The sequence below is a fragment of the Charadrius vociferus genome, unplaced genomic scaffold (assembly GCF_000708025.1).
Source record: "Charadrius vociferus isolate BGI_N301 unplaced genomic scaffold, ASM70802v2 scaffold562, whole genome shotgun sequence".
Taxonomy (NCBI): Eukaryota; Metazoa; Chordata; class Aves; order Charadriiformes; family Charadriidae; genus Charadrius; species Charadrius vociferus.
This window is the reverse complement of record NW_009647234.1, coordinates 768,945-784,211: the sequence shown is the minus strand read 5'-3', so window position 1 is coordinate 784,211 and position 15,267 is coordinate 768,945. Positions and strand designations below refer to the sequence as shown.

The 15,267-nt window shown below is 44.5% G+C and overlaps 1 protein-coding gene across 1 annotated transcript in view; it reads left to right on the top strand.

Moving 5' to 3' along the window:
• The window catches only part of INPP5B (inositol polyphosphate-5-phosphatase, 75kDa), a 27,083-nt gene extending 12,315 nt beyond the window's left edge, over positions 1–14,768 (top strand). Inside the window, exons 9-25 of the mRNA XM_009879879.1 lie at positions 3,154–3,247; positions 4,625–4,795; positions 5,516–5,617; positions 6,027–6,141; positions 6,794–6,910; positions 7,766–7,953; positions 8,547–8,658; positions 8,820–8,929; positions 9,838–9,973; positions 10,597–10,707; positions 11,361–11,523; positions 11,684–11,919; positions 12,505–12,618; positions 13,007–13,091; positions 13,500–13,627; positions 13,881–13,992; positions 14,329–14,768. Of these exons, the coding sequence (XP_009878181.1) occupies positions 3,154–3,247; positions 4,625–4,795; positions 5,516–5,617; positions 6,027–6,141; positions 6,794–6,910; positions 7,766–7,953; positions 8,547–8,658; positions 8,820–8,929; positions 9,838–9,973; positions 10,597–10,707; positions 11,361–11,523; positions 11,684–11,919; positions 12,505–12,618; positions 13,007–13,091; positions 13,500–13,627; positions 13,881–13,992; positions 14,329–14,453 (2,219 nt within the window). The 3' untranslated portion in view covers positions 14,454–14,768. The remainder of the gene's footprint in view (positions 1–3,153; positions 3,248–4,624; positions 4,796–5,515; positions 5,618–6,026; positions 6,142–6,793; positions 6,911–7,765; positions 7,954–8,546; positions 8,659–8,819; positions 8,930–9,837; positions 9,974–10,596; positions 10,708–11,360; positions 11,524–11,683; positions 11,920–12,504; positions 12,619–13,006; positions 13,092–13,499; positions 13,628–13,880; positions 13,993–14,328) is intronic.
• The last annotated feature ends 499 nt before the right edge of the window (positions 14,769–15,267 follow it).

The window sequence follows — 15,267 nt, the reverse complement described above, 5'->3', positions numbered from 1 at the left end:
GGCGCTTGCTGGAGGTGCCTCGTCCCGCGCCCCCCCCCGGCGCCGGGGCCGTTCCCTTCTTCGCAGAGGGGCCGAGTGAGGAGGTGCCGGGGGCCGAAACAGTTCCGGGAGGTCCGTGTGGGATTCCACATCTGGATTGCACCATTTCCAGTTTACCCACCTTCGTTGGGGCCGGGCTCCTCTCGACTCGCGAGGGCGCCGTGTGGCATTGCTGGCGTTCCTTGGGTTTATGTCTAAATTTATTAGTAGCGCATTAAAAAAAAAAAAAAAAAGAAAAGAAGGGATGAACTTTGTAACTGCAGCAGCGGCGCAGCACGGGGTGAGCCGAGGTGGGGGTCCGGGAACACCCCCTCAGATGCGGTGTTTTAACTGGTAGCGTAGAACTCACTGGGACAGACATGGGCATATCTGTGTTTAGGAGGAAAAACACGACCAGTGAAACGCAACCCTGGCTCCTTTGTTGGTGTGGTTTTGTTGTATCTGGGGCACAGTAACGCTTTTTGAAGGGTAAGCTCCTTGGGAAGTAGTTCTATCAAGTCACACCTTTGAGCTTAGACAAAGTTGCCATTTCAAGGCTTCATTGTGTTTTTCTTGCATCAGAGGAGTCTGGGGATTTTTTTTTTTTTCTTCCCTTGTATTAGCAGAAGAAAATTCTCTTTGCCATCACTTGGGGTCTTCTGGAACATAAATTGATACAGAATGAGGCTTTGTCTGCTGTTTTCCAGGAATAGCTGTAACTCATTCTGTCCTTAAATGAATATGTATACCGAGTTAGCAACTTTCATATGCAAATCAAAGCACATTTAAATACTGGGTAAATGCTGCCATTTGCTAGTAAAGTGATATTAGTTCATTATATTTTCTGTGAATTAAGGCTGGCTAACGAATGAGAGCATCTATAAAGGGATTTAAATATGCTTTAAATGTGCTTTACCTTCTATGGTTTAAGTTCACAATTTTGGTTAAAACCACTGCCTAAAATCCTACGTGTGTGAGCGTCTGCAGTCATAGTCACAACTGCTGTGTTGCTTCGTTTGGAACCCTGAAAAGAACAATCTTATTTACCCCCAGCCCGGAGTAGCGCAGTCCCACATGGACTGTTGCTTACACTTCAATTAAGTAAAGAGCTGACTGGCTAAGCCTCATCTAACTAATGGCAAGGCTGATTTAATTCTCCCTTTTGAACACTAAGCAGGGATCCTACTTTATCCAGAAGATACGATACGTTTTCCTGCTGTAGAACAGTACAATAATGTCACTGCACATTTTTAACAAGAACATCTTTATCACTGCTTAAATCTCCTTTTAACTGCAAATCCTGATTCAGGCCATACATGTTCTGCTGTTCTGCAATCTCTGCACACAGCTTTTTATTTCTGTGTCCAGTTCAATTATTGAACAAGGTCATTATCTGGCTAAAATATTCCACTTCAGATTGCTAACTTACAGATCCCTCTGGCTAGAGCACTCTGTATCTAGATATAATTTATTGGAAGGAAACAGCCCTTTTCCAGGGCTAATCTCTCTCTTAGGAGAATCCTATCTGAAACTGATTTCTGCTAACGAGGTTGGAATGCAAAGGTGTAATAGATGACTGTGATCTTTGGATCACGTAGCAGCTGTGTCAGCAGCATGGAGCCGGCACACAAGTCCTGCCATTCTGGCACTGATGCCTTCTGGGTGCTGGTGAGCGGCACTGTCCTATACGGGTAATAAAGCCTGAACTTCTGCTCCCTTCCTGTTACAAAAGTAAGAGTTGTCTGTTAAAGGGAAAGTTCAAGTTGGTTCTTGTCACTGTCAAGATACATTGCACAGTCTTTATCGGGAGGACTTGCAGAGGCTCAGCAGCACTGATTAAGTACTAAATGCCTATGGAGAAAATTTATGGCTCCGTCGCAGCTTACCGAGAGCACGCGTCGCAGTGCATCTCCGAACTGCCTGTGCTCCTGTTCAATTCTACGTGACTTTGGCTGTGTGGTCTGTAATGAGGTTTGAGTCACGTGCCCTTCTGCAACCAGCCTCTGATAAATCCTCTTACACAGTCTTTATTCTCAGAGGGCTCTTGGGCAGAAGAGGTTTTCCAAGCTGAGAATATGGCCACTTCTCGTCAGCTTGTTTGTATTCTGAGTGCTTAGGTAAAGTACTTCAAGTTCTATTTCTGGTTTGCGCTCTTGTCCTGGAGAATGTACTATGACAGCAATGACACTTTGATTTTTTTGGATTGTGTTCACTGAAGGAGAAATTCAGCTGAATGACTAGAACCTTATAATCTTACGAACAATTTCTATATCATCATTAGATTTGTGTGTTAAGTAGCATAATCTTGAGATTGCTGTTTGTGCCTCTTAAAGGGAAACCCCCATGCAGAATCCTCTTTTTTAACTGTCATTTTGCCACTTGTAGGAGCAGAATATCATAACTGAAACAAAATGCTGAAAGACTGGTAAATTTTGCTAACATAGTGTGATGTGTTTAGTGTCATACCTGTATTTAGCTGTATTTGCATGGCAGCCGCCCTGGGTTTTTCTTAGGAACGCGCAGTTTGCATTGAGGCCCTTGTTTCTGCTGCGGCACAGTGGGTTCGTATGGTGACTCTACTGCTCTGCCTCGAGGGGGGAGACGCTTGTGCTTTGCTCTGTATTTGCAGATAGGTAGAAACCCTTTAAATGGTAGTGTGGGTTTTTGGGGGGTTGGGGTTTTTTTTTCCGCCTTTTTATTACTTTCTTTCTACTTCCTGTCTTGCTTCAGAAATGAAAAACCTGTTATTAGCGTACATTTTTTGGATTCCCAGGATAATGCCCTGGATTTTGTGCCGCTAAGCCCTGGTTTGGCTTAGCTGTCAGGGGGAGCCAACAGCAACCTGCGCCAGCCGCGGGCAGGCAGCATGCCACAGCTCTGCTGCTCTCCATGGCCGCACGGCGCGCTCATGGCAACACTTCCTCGAGAGGGGAAGCTGCATCGTCACAGAACACTTCTGTCAAAACAAGCTAAATCTATCAGATAACTGAAGGAGAGACTGCGGGGCACTTTTTTTTTCTCCTCACAAATCTAAATTGTATTCTGCTCACAGACTTTTGCCAGTGTTTGCATAAGTGTGTTGATAAATTAAAGAACACTTTGTGTTTAACGTGAAACTTTTTGGTTTTTTTCCAGAAGTGGTTGGCTCTGAAGGCACCAAACAGAATGGAAGAAAGCTTGCAGTTAGCCAGAACCAGAGCCACAACAGCACTGATAAAAGCGCTCCCAGGTATGGTATGTCTGTCACTTCTTGTGTAGGTTTGGTGAAGTAAGAATTGTGCACGTCAGCTCTTCGTGGAAGGCGTAGTGAGGAGCAAAAGTGGTGGCAACGTTTCTTTGCCAGTTTAGCTATGCCTGCCCTCCACAGAGGATCTCTGCATAGTGACAGTAAATTTATAGAGCACCAAAGTTCTGAGTACCTCTGGGTGATTGTGCATGGATGGAATGAACTGCAGCGGGCAAATTGTTGATGCTTTGATGTCTGGAGGAAGAAAAAGAAAGTGCAGAGAGCTTTCTGTCTGGGCTTCCTGGTTTTCAGCTGGAAACCGAGTGGGGAAGTTGGTCTCTCTGGTGCTGGCGTGTGAGGTCTGTGCTCACCAGTGCTCGAGCAATCTTGCGGCTGCGTTATCTAGTTCCATCTGCCGGTGACCGTCGGTTGCAATCCCCAGAGGTGGTGGGCTTGAGAGCAGAAGTTGGCAACTTTTTAAGAAGAGAATCTGTAGATTCTAGTTAGGAGAGAAAAAAATTCAGCATAAGCACGCTGTCAAAACTTTAGTGGAAACTTCAGCAGTCTCTCACAGACAGTCCTCCTAGTCCCCTATTTGGGCATATTTTTGCTGTTGAGTGGGACAGGACCCATTAGCGTTGTTTATTTTGAATTCAGAGAAGTTTGGCTTAGGGCCACCCTGTCTCATACATACAGTCTTAAAATGTTACAGTTTCGTTTTCCAGTTCCCAGGACTTTGTGGACCCTGCTGCATGTCCTTCAAAGTCCGGCTGTGTGCTGTCCTTGGCACTGGTGTGCAGGTTTTTGACCTTAAATTTATACCATCCACTTGCTTGTGGGAGCTCCCAAGCTGTGGCATTATTACTGTTGCAAAATGAGTTTGCAGAGACACAAGATAATAAACAACACCCCCTCTACCTCCACCCACTCTGTGCTGCCTCCCTTCTAGGCAGATCTGGAAGTTTTCCACCAGAGGGCTTTTAAAACAAACACAGTTTTTCATTCTTCTGCTGAGGTCGGAAGGGCTGAGCAGAGGCAGCGGGAGGTGAGATTTGCATCTCCTTGCTCCAGTAAGCAGGAAAGGTGGACAGGTTTTGTATCAGCATCGAGGTGCGAGTAAGGCCTGCTCTGAATTAACAGGCTGCACCAGGTTAGTGAAAAACGTTTGTTATTTCAGTTAGTTCAACCGGTTTTATCTCGAGATCTGAACCGTTCTAAGAAATGCTCATTTCAGTCTTGTTTGCTTAACCCAAACATTGATTATCTGTCTTTAGTGAAACAGATGGATAAATGCAGATCAAGTCCTTGGTGGCAGAAATAAGCTGTTTAGGGTGTCTGTGTATCCTGGGTTTCCTCTCACAGTTTTGCTTTCATTTGCAGGCAAAGCAAACTCAAACCCGAAGTGAAAACTGAAATGGTACAGTCCTCCAGCGTAATGGTTTCAAACAAGGCTTCAATCTTATCAGAACCAAACTTTGGACTAAGAGATACTATTGTTAAATCTCAGCTTGTACAAATGGAGGATTCCTACACGCACATCCAGAGCTTCAGGTAATAATCATTCCTGAGAAGAACTTATTTTTTTGCGGGGAGTAAGTTAGTTAGCATAAGCTGTCAAAATACCTCTTGTTCATTATTTCATCTAGTATCCTTGCAAATAGGAAATTTTGTAGAAAAGTATGATCAAGTCTTTCCAGAACAGCTTGTTTTCCTTGTTTAGGCATTAGCAGAGAAGAATTTCATTGGTGTCTCTGTTAAGGCTTGCCTCATGGTTCTTGTTGAGAAAATGGCCTTTTTGAAATGACTTCTTCCTGTGGTTATTTCAGACTGTGTCTGGAAATGCATCAATTCTGTGCACCTCTGCCCTTCTCTCTCACTGCTTCTGTTCACTACTTATCCGTGTAGTTGTTCCAATAAGCTCATGAGAGCTTGGGTGAAATATATAATTAGGACCAAAATTTACTGTGGTTGAAATGCTTTTATGCACGTCATGCTGTGAATTTATCATTCCGAGCTGCTAGTCTTTTTTTTGTTTGTTTGTTTAATACTGTGTATAAAAATGTGTATCCATCTGTAAAATGTGTCTATAAAGATGCCACTGTAATTAAATCATTTTAGGGATTTAAACTTTGTCACATTTTCCCAGTTCCCCCCTGGAAACATGTTACCCTTAAATAGTTACATCTAGTATTAAGTACATGGGTTAATAACAGTGGCATTTCCATCAGCTCTACGATTTGCAGCTCTGGGAATTAGTTAATTTCTTGGCAGGTTTTTTGTCGGGACATACAATGTGAATGGTCAGTCGCCCAGAGAAAGCCTCCAGCCTTGGCTGAGATGTGATGCTGAGCCTCCAGACGTTTACTGCGTGGGGTGAGTGCCTCTTTCTGGCCCGTCCTTCCGAACCGTGACTGTGGGTTGCTTGCTTGTGAATCCGTAGCATGGAGGTGTTCAGCCAAGATGCCACAGCTGAGGAATGTTTGCAGCGCCTTACTCCATTGCCCAGCTTTAGAGCGTGTGTTTGCGTAGCCCGAAAGAGCTGTCATGCTGGTAGTGTTTGGACTCTCTGGTGCTGCAGTGTTACAAAATCTTTAATGCCGCTCAATTTAATACTAACAGTAGTTTAGCTTTACATTTAACATACCTCTAAAATCAGCATATCTGAATTTGAGTTTTCAGTTATAAATTTAGTGAGTATAAATTGATTTAGTTCTTTCCCAGAGGAAAGAGCTGGAGAGTTATAAACAATGCATGCATCCATGGGTTCCTTCCTCTAACACAGTTTCCAGGAGCTTGATCTGAGTAAAGAAGCCTTCTTTTTCAATGACACACCGAAGGAAGAGGAATGGTTTAAAGCTGTAACTGATAGTCTTCACCCAGATGCCAAATATGCAAAGGTAAATGTGGCTTTTGGGGAGGTTTGAGTGTGGAATCATTTTCCACTTGGGCCTCTTCTCCCTTTGCTTTTTCCTGCTCTCAGTTGCTGTGTCTTCCAGAGGCTCCTTGTCTGCAGGCTTTGCTCAGCCGGCAGAGCTCTGGCGGTGAAGCAGGTGGTGGTGCTGCGCAGGGCGCCGAGGCAGGGGACAGAGATAGGCATCCACGCATAAAGGATGCTCCTGCTATCTCGGGGGAAGAGAATAGCAAGTGTCTTAGCTTCTTCCACATCTGTCTTTGCAAGGCACGGTGGAATGAGTTGTGAAGGTGTCTTGGTAGGAATACTGCTTGTGTTTTGGCTCCTGCTCCCGAGGTCTGCTTTGTCTCTTGTCGCTGTTGTTGAAGGGAAGCTCCTTCCCTGGGCTCTGCCTGTGCTGTAGGTTTTGCTTTGGGCTTCAGCTTCGTTTACTGGGGTGTTGGTCCCTGGCTCCTGCCTGTGCTGCGCTCTGGAGTGCCTGTGTACTGTCAGCCCAGTTAGTCCGTTCGATGAGCCTGGAACTCTCTTTTTCTTCTTCTGTATTTTGGTGACCTGTGTTCTGGACTTGGGGGCGATGTGCCTTCTCTCATCAAACCTCTCCCAGTCTAGTATTTAATGGAACAGGATCTGTTTTTCAGGTGAAACTTGTGCGGCTTGTGGGAATCATGCTTCTGTTGTATGTGAAAGCAGACCTCGCTTTGAACATCTCTGAGGTGGAAATTGAGACTGTGGGAACTGGAATCATGGGGAGGATGGTAAGAATGGCAACCGTGCATGAGAAGGGGGGAGATTTAGAAGAGCCCTGGAGAGCCCCTCGCCTTAGATGTAGGGTTATTCCTCCAGCGAAGGGATGCAGCTGCCTTTTGAAGCACATAGTCCTGTCCCTGTGCCAGCTCAGGGTGTCACTAGAGAGTATTGCCATGTGCTCACAAAGGCTCAAAGACCTGGAGGGAGAATCTTCCCCGAAGGCTTTTTTTTCCTGATTGCATGTGCTGGGCTGTGTGGGGCCTTGCTCTTGTGCAATTTTGATGCTGGCTGTGATTATGCCCAAAACAAGGAAGCATGAGTAGAAGAAATGTCTATCCAGATCAGTTTTCCTGAGGAGGGTTTCCCGGCCTCTCGCCATTCCACCCCACTGGAATGAAGTCAGTGCCCTTTGAATGTAGTCTCTGTGAACCCTGCAGTTATAACTTGTCAAAGGCATTTCTGACCAGCTAAGCCATGTGCTTCCTCCTCCATTTACAATTTTTTTTTATGGTTTGTGTTGAAAGATCCAGTTTGTTGCTAAACAGGTTTTGGGACTTGCTGAAGTAACTGACCAGCGCTCTGACTGATTTTAATTTCCTTTTGTATTAGCTAATTCCTGAATGACAAACTGAGTTCCATGTGCTTGCTTGCTGTGTTCTGTTGCTGTGTGCAACCCTCACATGAGTTACTGATTTGAATTCATGAAAGTAGTTATCACTAATTGACGTTTTCAGCCTTTTCCTTCCTATGGAATGAAATGGTCTGCCTCAACATCTTCTAGCTTGTTCACTGCTAGTAACTCATTTCTGGATTCACCTGTTGTGTAGAAGCTTCTGACCAACACCTTTGTCTTTATCTTTCAGGGTAACAAAGGTGGTGTTGCCGTAAGGTTTAAATTCCATAACACTAGCGTGTGCGTTGTGAATTCTCACCTTGCAGCTCACATGGAGGAGTATGAGCGGAGGAACCAGGACTTCAAAGACATCTGCTCTCGGATGCAATTCTGCCAGTCGGATCCAAATTTGCCCCCTCTCACTATTAGCGAACACGAGTATGCTTCCCGTCTGACTGTGTGAATCGCTGCTTGTGGCAAGGAAGAACCCTGTGAACGTACTGGGGTGTGATGTTCTCAGCAGGGATGTGGGAAGGGGTGCCCAGCGATCTCGTTGTCAGTCTGGAAGGGCCAGAAATGCTTTACCATAACCCTGGTTTTGAGAGCGGTCCCCTATACAATTCTGACAAGTCACTTGCCTTCTTATGCTCTTCTAGGCCTTGTTTTATTTTCAAGCATGAAGTGGGAATGGGGCAATAATATGCATCGATTTCCCCAGTGGCTTGTGGGATTTAGTCAGTGTGAAATATTTAAAGCCCCAGTTATTAAGAAGTAGTGACAAACATGGAGAACAGGAATTAAAACCAGCAAAGGCAGAAAGTGTAGCTTCTCTTTCAAGTTTTCACTCTTACTTGCTCTCTCTGGAGAGGCAGACACAGCGTCCACCTGATCATGTTGAGATTAGAAGAGCGCATACTTGCATTAGATGGTTTAAGGCGCTGCTGCGGAGCTGTGCCTGCAGCTCACGGCCAGCTTGTGTTGTGGACTTCTTCAGGCCTCTGTGCAGACTTCTGGTGTGCATTCTCTTTCAGCGTGATCTTATGGTTGGGTGACCTCAACTATCGGCTGGAGGAACTGGAAGTGGCAAAAGTGAAGCAGCTTGTAGATGAGAAAGCATTTCTAGAGCTTTGCCAGTATGACCAGGTACTGATGTCTCACCTACCTGCAGGTGGTGCTGAGGGTGCCAGTTAGAAACTGCACACGTACTCCTGAGCCTTCTCAGTGCCAAACATCTCCCTTGAGATCATATGGGAGTTGTGCTTGAGCTTATTTAAAATTAAATTTGTCTTTTTTTTCTTTCGTAGCTAAAGAGGCAAATGAATGCAAACGCAGTCTTTGAAGGCTTTACAGAGGGAGAGATTTCCTTCCAGCCAACATACAAATATGATGCTGGCTGTGATGACTGGGACACAAGGTACGGTGATTGTCTCACGTGGGATGCTACCAATGGCTAATGTTGTCATTGAGGGAAATAAAAACAAAGCTAAGAAGAACTGAAGATCTAATGGCTATAAATAGGAACAGTCCTGAGCTTGTTGCTGTTCCCTCTCCCTTGGCTCCAGAATCCATCTCCAGCTTACATTTATTTATGTTGCTTTTCCTCCACTGCTATTTGTCAGATATTCCTAATCTTTTTTTCCCAGAATCCACTGGGTTTCCTCTTAGTTAGACGCGTACAAAACTGAGGAATCATTTGAGTCAGTTTTATTCTTTCGGTTTCGTTTGTTCTGTTTTTTTTTTTTCCCCAAGCAAAATTTTAGGATCTTTTATTTGCTGATATCTGCTGTATCTGCTCAGGTCAGAGCAGCTAGGGTTCGAAATGGTGCGTTGGTGCTGTCTGAAGCTGACTGCATTCTCCAAAAGGCTGCAAGAGCTGTTATTCCTGTAATGCGCTACACAGAGTGGCTGACCTGTTCTTAGTAAGCTGGGAACAGTGGCTTCAAGTGCTGCAGTGAAATCTGAACAGTCAGTGGGAAAAAAAAAAAAAGTAATTAAAATGTGAACTTTAAATGTGGAGCTTGAGTTCTTATTTTTCATGGTTCTTATGGTCAAAAGTATGTTAATTGTATCAAAAGAACAAAACAAATAATTGCATCTTTGAAGAAGATTCACAGAAAGTGAAGCATGAGACAGAGAGAACCTAACACTAAACAGTCAGACTTTTTATAACTACTCAAAGGAACTGTGGAAAATAGAACGTCGATAGAGAACTAGCTCCAGGCCATGTCAGGAAAAGAGTCTCTTGGGAGGGCAGTATTCTGTCTTGCGTTGTTACTCCGCCTGAACTGTGCCTGGAAACTGGAATTTTCCCCTCTGTTGTAGTGAGAAGTGTCGTGTTCCAGCATGGTGTGATCGGATACTCTGGAAGGGGCAGAACATTGCTCAGCTGAGCTATCGCAGCCATATGGCTTTGAAGATCAGTGATCATAAGCCAGTTAGCTCTGTGTTTGATATTGGGGTAAGTACGTCAGTGCTGAAGGAAATAACTGCTGACCTTGTCCTCTGTGTGGGGAGAGGGGGGAGGAGGAAGAGGAGGAGGGAGGTTCTCCTGCTGATTTCCCTCTCCTCCTGCTTTACGGCATCCACAGAGAACAATGGCTTAAAAGGTGGGCTGGATAAGATACCGAGATAGGACTGTTGTTCATAGTAAGCTAGGGTTCTGTTACGTGATACTCCAGTTAAGCAGAATAATGCATGAGTATCTGTAGGTGGTTTTTTTTTTTTTTTTCAGCAGTGTTCTTTTGCCTTTTTTCTTATTTTCCTAATAATTTTCACAGAAACTCACAGTGTGGGAATGCTACATCACTGACAACACAGTAATGTGTTACCAAACTTTTTTTTTTTTTTTTTTAAGAAGAAACCCCACTGATCTAGTACTGATTGGGTGACTCTTGCTAGTTATGGCAAGGTGCTTTCCTGTTGGATCCTGAGGAGAGGGCTCCAAGGGATTCTGCTCATTACATGTGTTGTATCCGCTGATGTGCTGCTAAAATCCAATCACTTTGTACGTTTCCAGCTGTGTTACAGCTCTCCTGCAGAGGCACAGTAAATGCCAGTTGGTGCAGTGTGTGTCCTTTTCAGGTGAAGGTTGTGAATGAGGACCTCTATCGAAAAGCCTTTGAGGAAATAGTCCGCTCCCTGGATAAGCTGGAGAACGCCAACATTCCCTCGGTGACCCTCTCCCGGAGAGAGGTAGGGTATGTTCATGTGATGTGACCCGCTGGAGACACTGAGCCACCCTACACCCCAGAAGTGTATTCCACTGGTAGAAGTATATTAGATGGATTCTAGACCGCGGGCTCTGGTTCCAAAGAAGTAGAATATTTTGACTTCCAGCTGTTCTCTGTTTAGAAATAGTTGTTTCTGTCTAGATATAGGTAAATTCCATTCCCAGTACCAGGCTGGGACATAGGGTGTGCTACTCCCTGAGGTGGGGGGAGAGAGAGTGCGAGGGCGGTTTGTGGCCCTTGCTCTGAATTGTTTGAAACACAAAATGTAAAATCTGAAGGGTTTGGAGACGGTCACAAAACCAGCATTTGCTTTGTGTGTTGGGCACTAAAAAAGATAAGCAAATGAGACATTTGAGGCTACCGCTATCTTGCTCTCAAGTTTCATTGAGGTTATTTGAGGGGAGCATTTGTTTTAAAGGGCCCACTGATGCAAAAACTTTAGCATACAGAGTACGCAAATGTAATCCTATGTCATCCTGGAAGAGACGGGGTGCGGGAGCAAGAGGGTTAACCTGGGTATCATGCTGCTTAATGATTAAACCACAGGACAGGAATTGCTGTGGGTGCTTGGCAAGGTGGAATTGGCTGCTGATGTTGACTGACATTTGTTTCTAGTTCCACTTTGAGGATGTTAAATACATGCAGCTGCAGGTAGAGAAGTTTACAATCTGCAATGGACAAGTGCCCTGCCATTTCGAATTTATCAGCAAACCAGATGAGGAAACCTACTGCAAGGAGTGGTTGATTGCTAATCCCAGTAAGGGCTTTCTGCTATCAGGTGAGCTCCTCATTGTTTGTCTCATGTTAATGAGCTAAAATTGTCACCTTCTGCCTTAGTTCTCTCTCCTATTTTGAGAATGCTATGCCTGTTTGCAGGCTCATTGGTTTAATACCTTCTTTTAACTGAGTATGGGGGGTTTTTTATCATCTTTTGGCAGATGCCAAGATCACAATTGAGTTGGAGGTGTTTGTTAATAAATCAACAGCTACACACTTGAACTCTGGAGAAGAAAAACTTGAAGATATCTTGGTCTTGCATCTTAACAAGGGGAAGGATTATTTTCTATCTGTAACAGGCAACTACTTGCCAAGTTGCTTTGGGTCTCCCATTCATACGCTGTGTTACATGAGGGAACCGATCCAGGACATGTCAGCAGAATCCATTCAGACACTTGTGAGTTAAAGACAAAATTCCCTTCAGTACATGTGAGAACCATTAAAACTAGATGTTAAGTCCTGCTTATTGCTAAAGAGCCTTCTTCCACTTCCCTGGTCAGTAGTCTGAGAATGCTGATACAGTTTGTGCTCTCCAGTGGTCCATCTTCACACCTTGCATTAGTTCTTTGCATGGATGAACCAACCCATTTCATATAGAGAGCATTGTCAATAAGATCCCATTTGTTCTGCCTGCACATTTAAGAAAGGTGTGCAACTTCTAAATGTAGACCTTTTCCCTGGAGCCCTTGGCTTTCTCCATATCGAATGGAGAACCGTGTGCGTGAACCGTGATGTAACATTTCCGTAGAGCTGAGTCTACATGAAGCGTGTTTGAGAGCAGCTTGTTTCTTCTGTCAGGACTTTTGATATAATCGTGCCAGTTATACTAGTCTTGTATGAAGACTGGTGAGTGGAGCTGCACAGTTTCTCAAGTCTTAATTCTCAGGTATAAGCTCTGTGAATCATTTTTGCAGAGTTGAATAAAAACTTGGCTAGCTACTTTTTCTTTTTTTTTTTCTTTCCCAACACCTCCCTGTCTCAGACCCTGATGCCACTAGAAATGAGTGATGATGTTGTTCAAGCTGAAAAGCCTATGGACATTCCAAAAGAGCTGTGGATGATGGTGGATCACTTGTTCCGCAACGCTTCTCAGCAGGTTGGCAGTCTTTGAACTGGAAACACAAGATAATTTGTTTGTGTTAGGTTTGGTTTTGAAGACGATACTGGTAATGGCAATCATTGCTAACTGTGGATGTTTGGCCAATGGTAAAAAGAGATAAAGGACATCTGTGCTAAGTGATCCTGGTACCCTGGGTAGCACCGTTTCGTGATGGTGGCCTTCTCTGTGTGTGGCATGCATTGGCGTCTGTCCTGTGTTGCTCTCTACTGCAGTGCCATGGCCTTACTAGAGCTGCTCGTGGTGGGATTTGCGCTGATAACTACAAATTTGGAGAGATTTTTCCAGCCATGTTATAATGACATTGCTTTGTTTACCCAAATAACTTTTTATTTTCCTTGAGACTGAGTGATGGTCTGCTTTGCAGGAAGACCTGTTTCAGCAACCAGGCCTCAGATCTGAATTTGAGCAAATCCGAGATTGTTTGGACAAAGGAATGCATGATACCCTCCGTATCCTTTTAGACTGGTGTCCGGTAAGGCTCACTATGCCTTAGAGATCAAAGCTGAATGAGATTTTTCAGTCTTCTATGCTCCACCATGGCTTTTAAATTACCGCCTCTCATCTCAGGGTAACGGAGATCTGCAGTTCCTAGTTCCTCACTACTCCTTGTAACCAGTACGAATGCCTCTGCTAAGTCCTTGCGGTATTGATGAATAATTGTTGATCAGTGTTGATCAGACGTAAGTGTCTGACTGCCAGTGGAAACAACTTGCTATGCGGAGTCAAGTGATTTAACTCAAAGCTGTGAACAATAGGAGGAGATCTTGGAGACCTAAGCAAAGATTAATGTTTCCACAGAAATATGACCAAAATAAATCATGCTGTGCTTGCCTCTTCCTTAACTGTCTTTGCATCAGTTGGCAGCAACCACTCGGTAGCAGAAGCCCTGCTGCTCTTCCTGGAAAGCCTGCCGGAGCCTGTCATCTGCTACAGGTTCTACAGCAGTTGTTTGGAGAGTGCGAACAACTACCCGCTGAGCAGCCAGGTATTGCTGGCTTCGCTGTGAGAGGGGTTCTGTAATTCCGGAGGGAGGGGAGGCAAACTGTTTTATGCCAGACCAGTATCAGGTTTTTGCTCTCAGAAACTTAATCATTTGATAATAGAAAGGATGTAGAACTAGTGTTTCGTGGTTGTTAAGAGCCATTAGGTTTTGCAGGCAGGGTGATGGTAGTAAAAAAAGCTGCTAAGCCATTGCCATGTCTTCAATATAAATGTTGGGGTTTTTTTTCCCTCCTCAGATTATCTCTAACCTGCCAGGGTGCCATAAAAATGTATTTCAATATCTAATGGCATTTCTACGAGAACTACTGAAAAATTCAGGGAAAAACCATTTGGATGCGAATATTCTTGGTAAGGCGAGCAAAATAACCATTCTGTTCAGAGGGGCTTTGCAGTTTGTGTAACAAAACACATTTCTCAAGTGAGTGCAGTCATGGCCTCTGCTATTTTGAAGCATTTAATAATGAGCAAACGGTCCATAGAACAACAGTCATTGCAGTACCCTGAAAAAAGCTGTAAATTGACTCAGAGATGCGTGGGTCACCAGCTTTATCTCGCCCCATTCTGAAGCCAGGCACTCTCTCGGTTTGACTGCTGCGGGTTGGTGGAATTACCCTGGATGTCCTGCTGCTGACAGGCTCTTACTGTGTGTCTCTGTGGCTTTTTTTTTTTTTTTTTTCAATGCAGCTAGTATATTTGGTGGCTTGTTACTTCGACCTCCTCCTGGACATCCTACACCTGATATAACTGAAAAGAGAAAAGCTCAGCAATTTATCCATCAGTTCCTCTTGAGAGAAGACAATTTACCATGAATTTCAGATGCAGCTAATCTGATTTTTAGATATCAAATTACTGTAAAAATATTTTTTTTGTACAGTATACTGGCTTTTTTTTTGGATATCACAGTATTTTATACAACTATTGCTTTTGAAGGCACAGATCAGGCAGTTTGAATCAGGTGTCACTGTTTAAGCTGTAAAGTATATCCAGGTTTCTAAATAAGCTGTATGTAGACAAGCAAAAATACAAAAGCTGGTATTTACATTGTATTTTATTTAACTTGTATTAAAAATGAGAATTTTTAAGTCCTTGTTATTTAAATAAAAAGATTCTGGTGCATTTTTCCAGCCTATCTGCCTATTTTCAATGCTGGCTGCCTTAGAGCAGCCCTCTTCTGTGGTTTAATACCATGTCTTGGTGTTACATGAATCGTTCGGTGGTCTTCCACTCCCTACTTGTGTAACTCTCCCAGACCATGCAGCCATGTGGACTGGTGATCCAGCGGAGGTAAGGGACTAGTCTGCAAGAAAATGGGTTGTTTTAAAAGCACGTGCTGGCAACAGTGGGGAGGGCGCGGGGGGAGAGGTGGCTGTGGCCGTGAGGAACGGCGGCTTCTCCCCCAGAGGAGCCCCGGCCTTTGGAGTGAGCCATCGCAGCGGGGTTTGCCATCGCAGCGGGGTTTGCCATCGCAGCGGGGTTTGCCATCGCAGCGGGGTTTGCCATCGCAGCGGGGTTTGCCATCGCAGCGGGGTTTGCCATCGCAGCGGGGTTTGCCATCGCAGCGGGGTTTGCCATCGCAGCGGGGTTTGCCATCGCAGCGGGGTTTGCCATCGCAGCGGGGTTTGG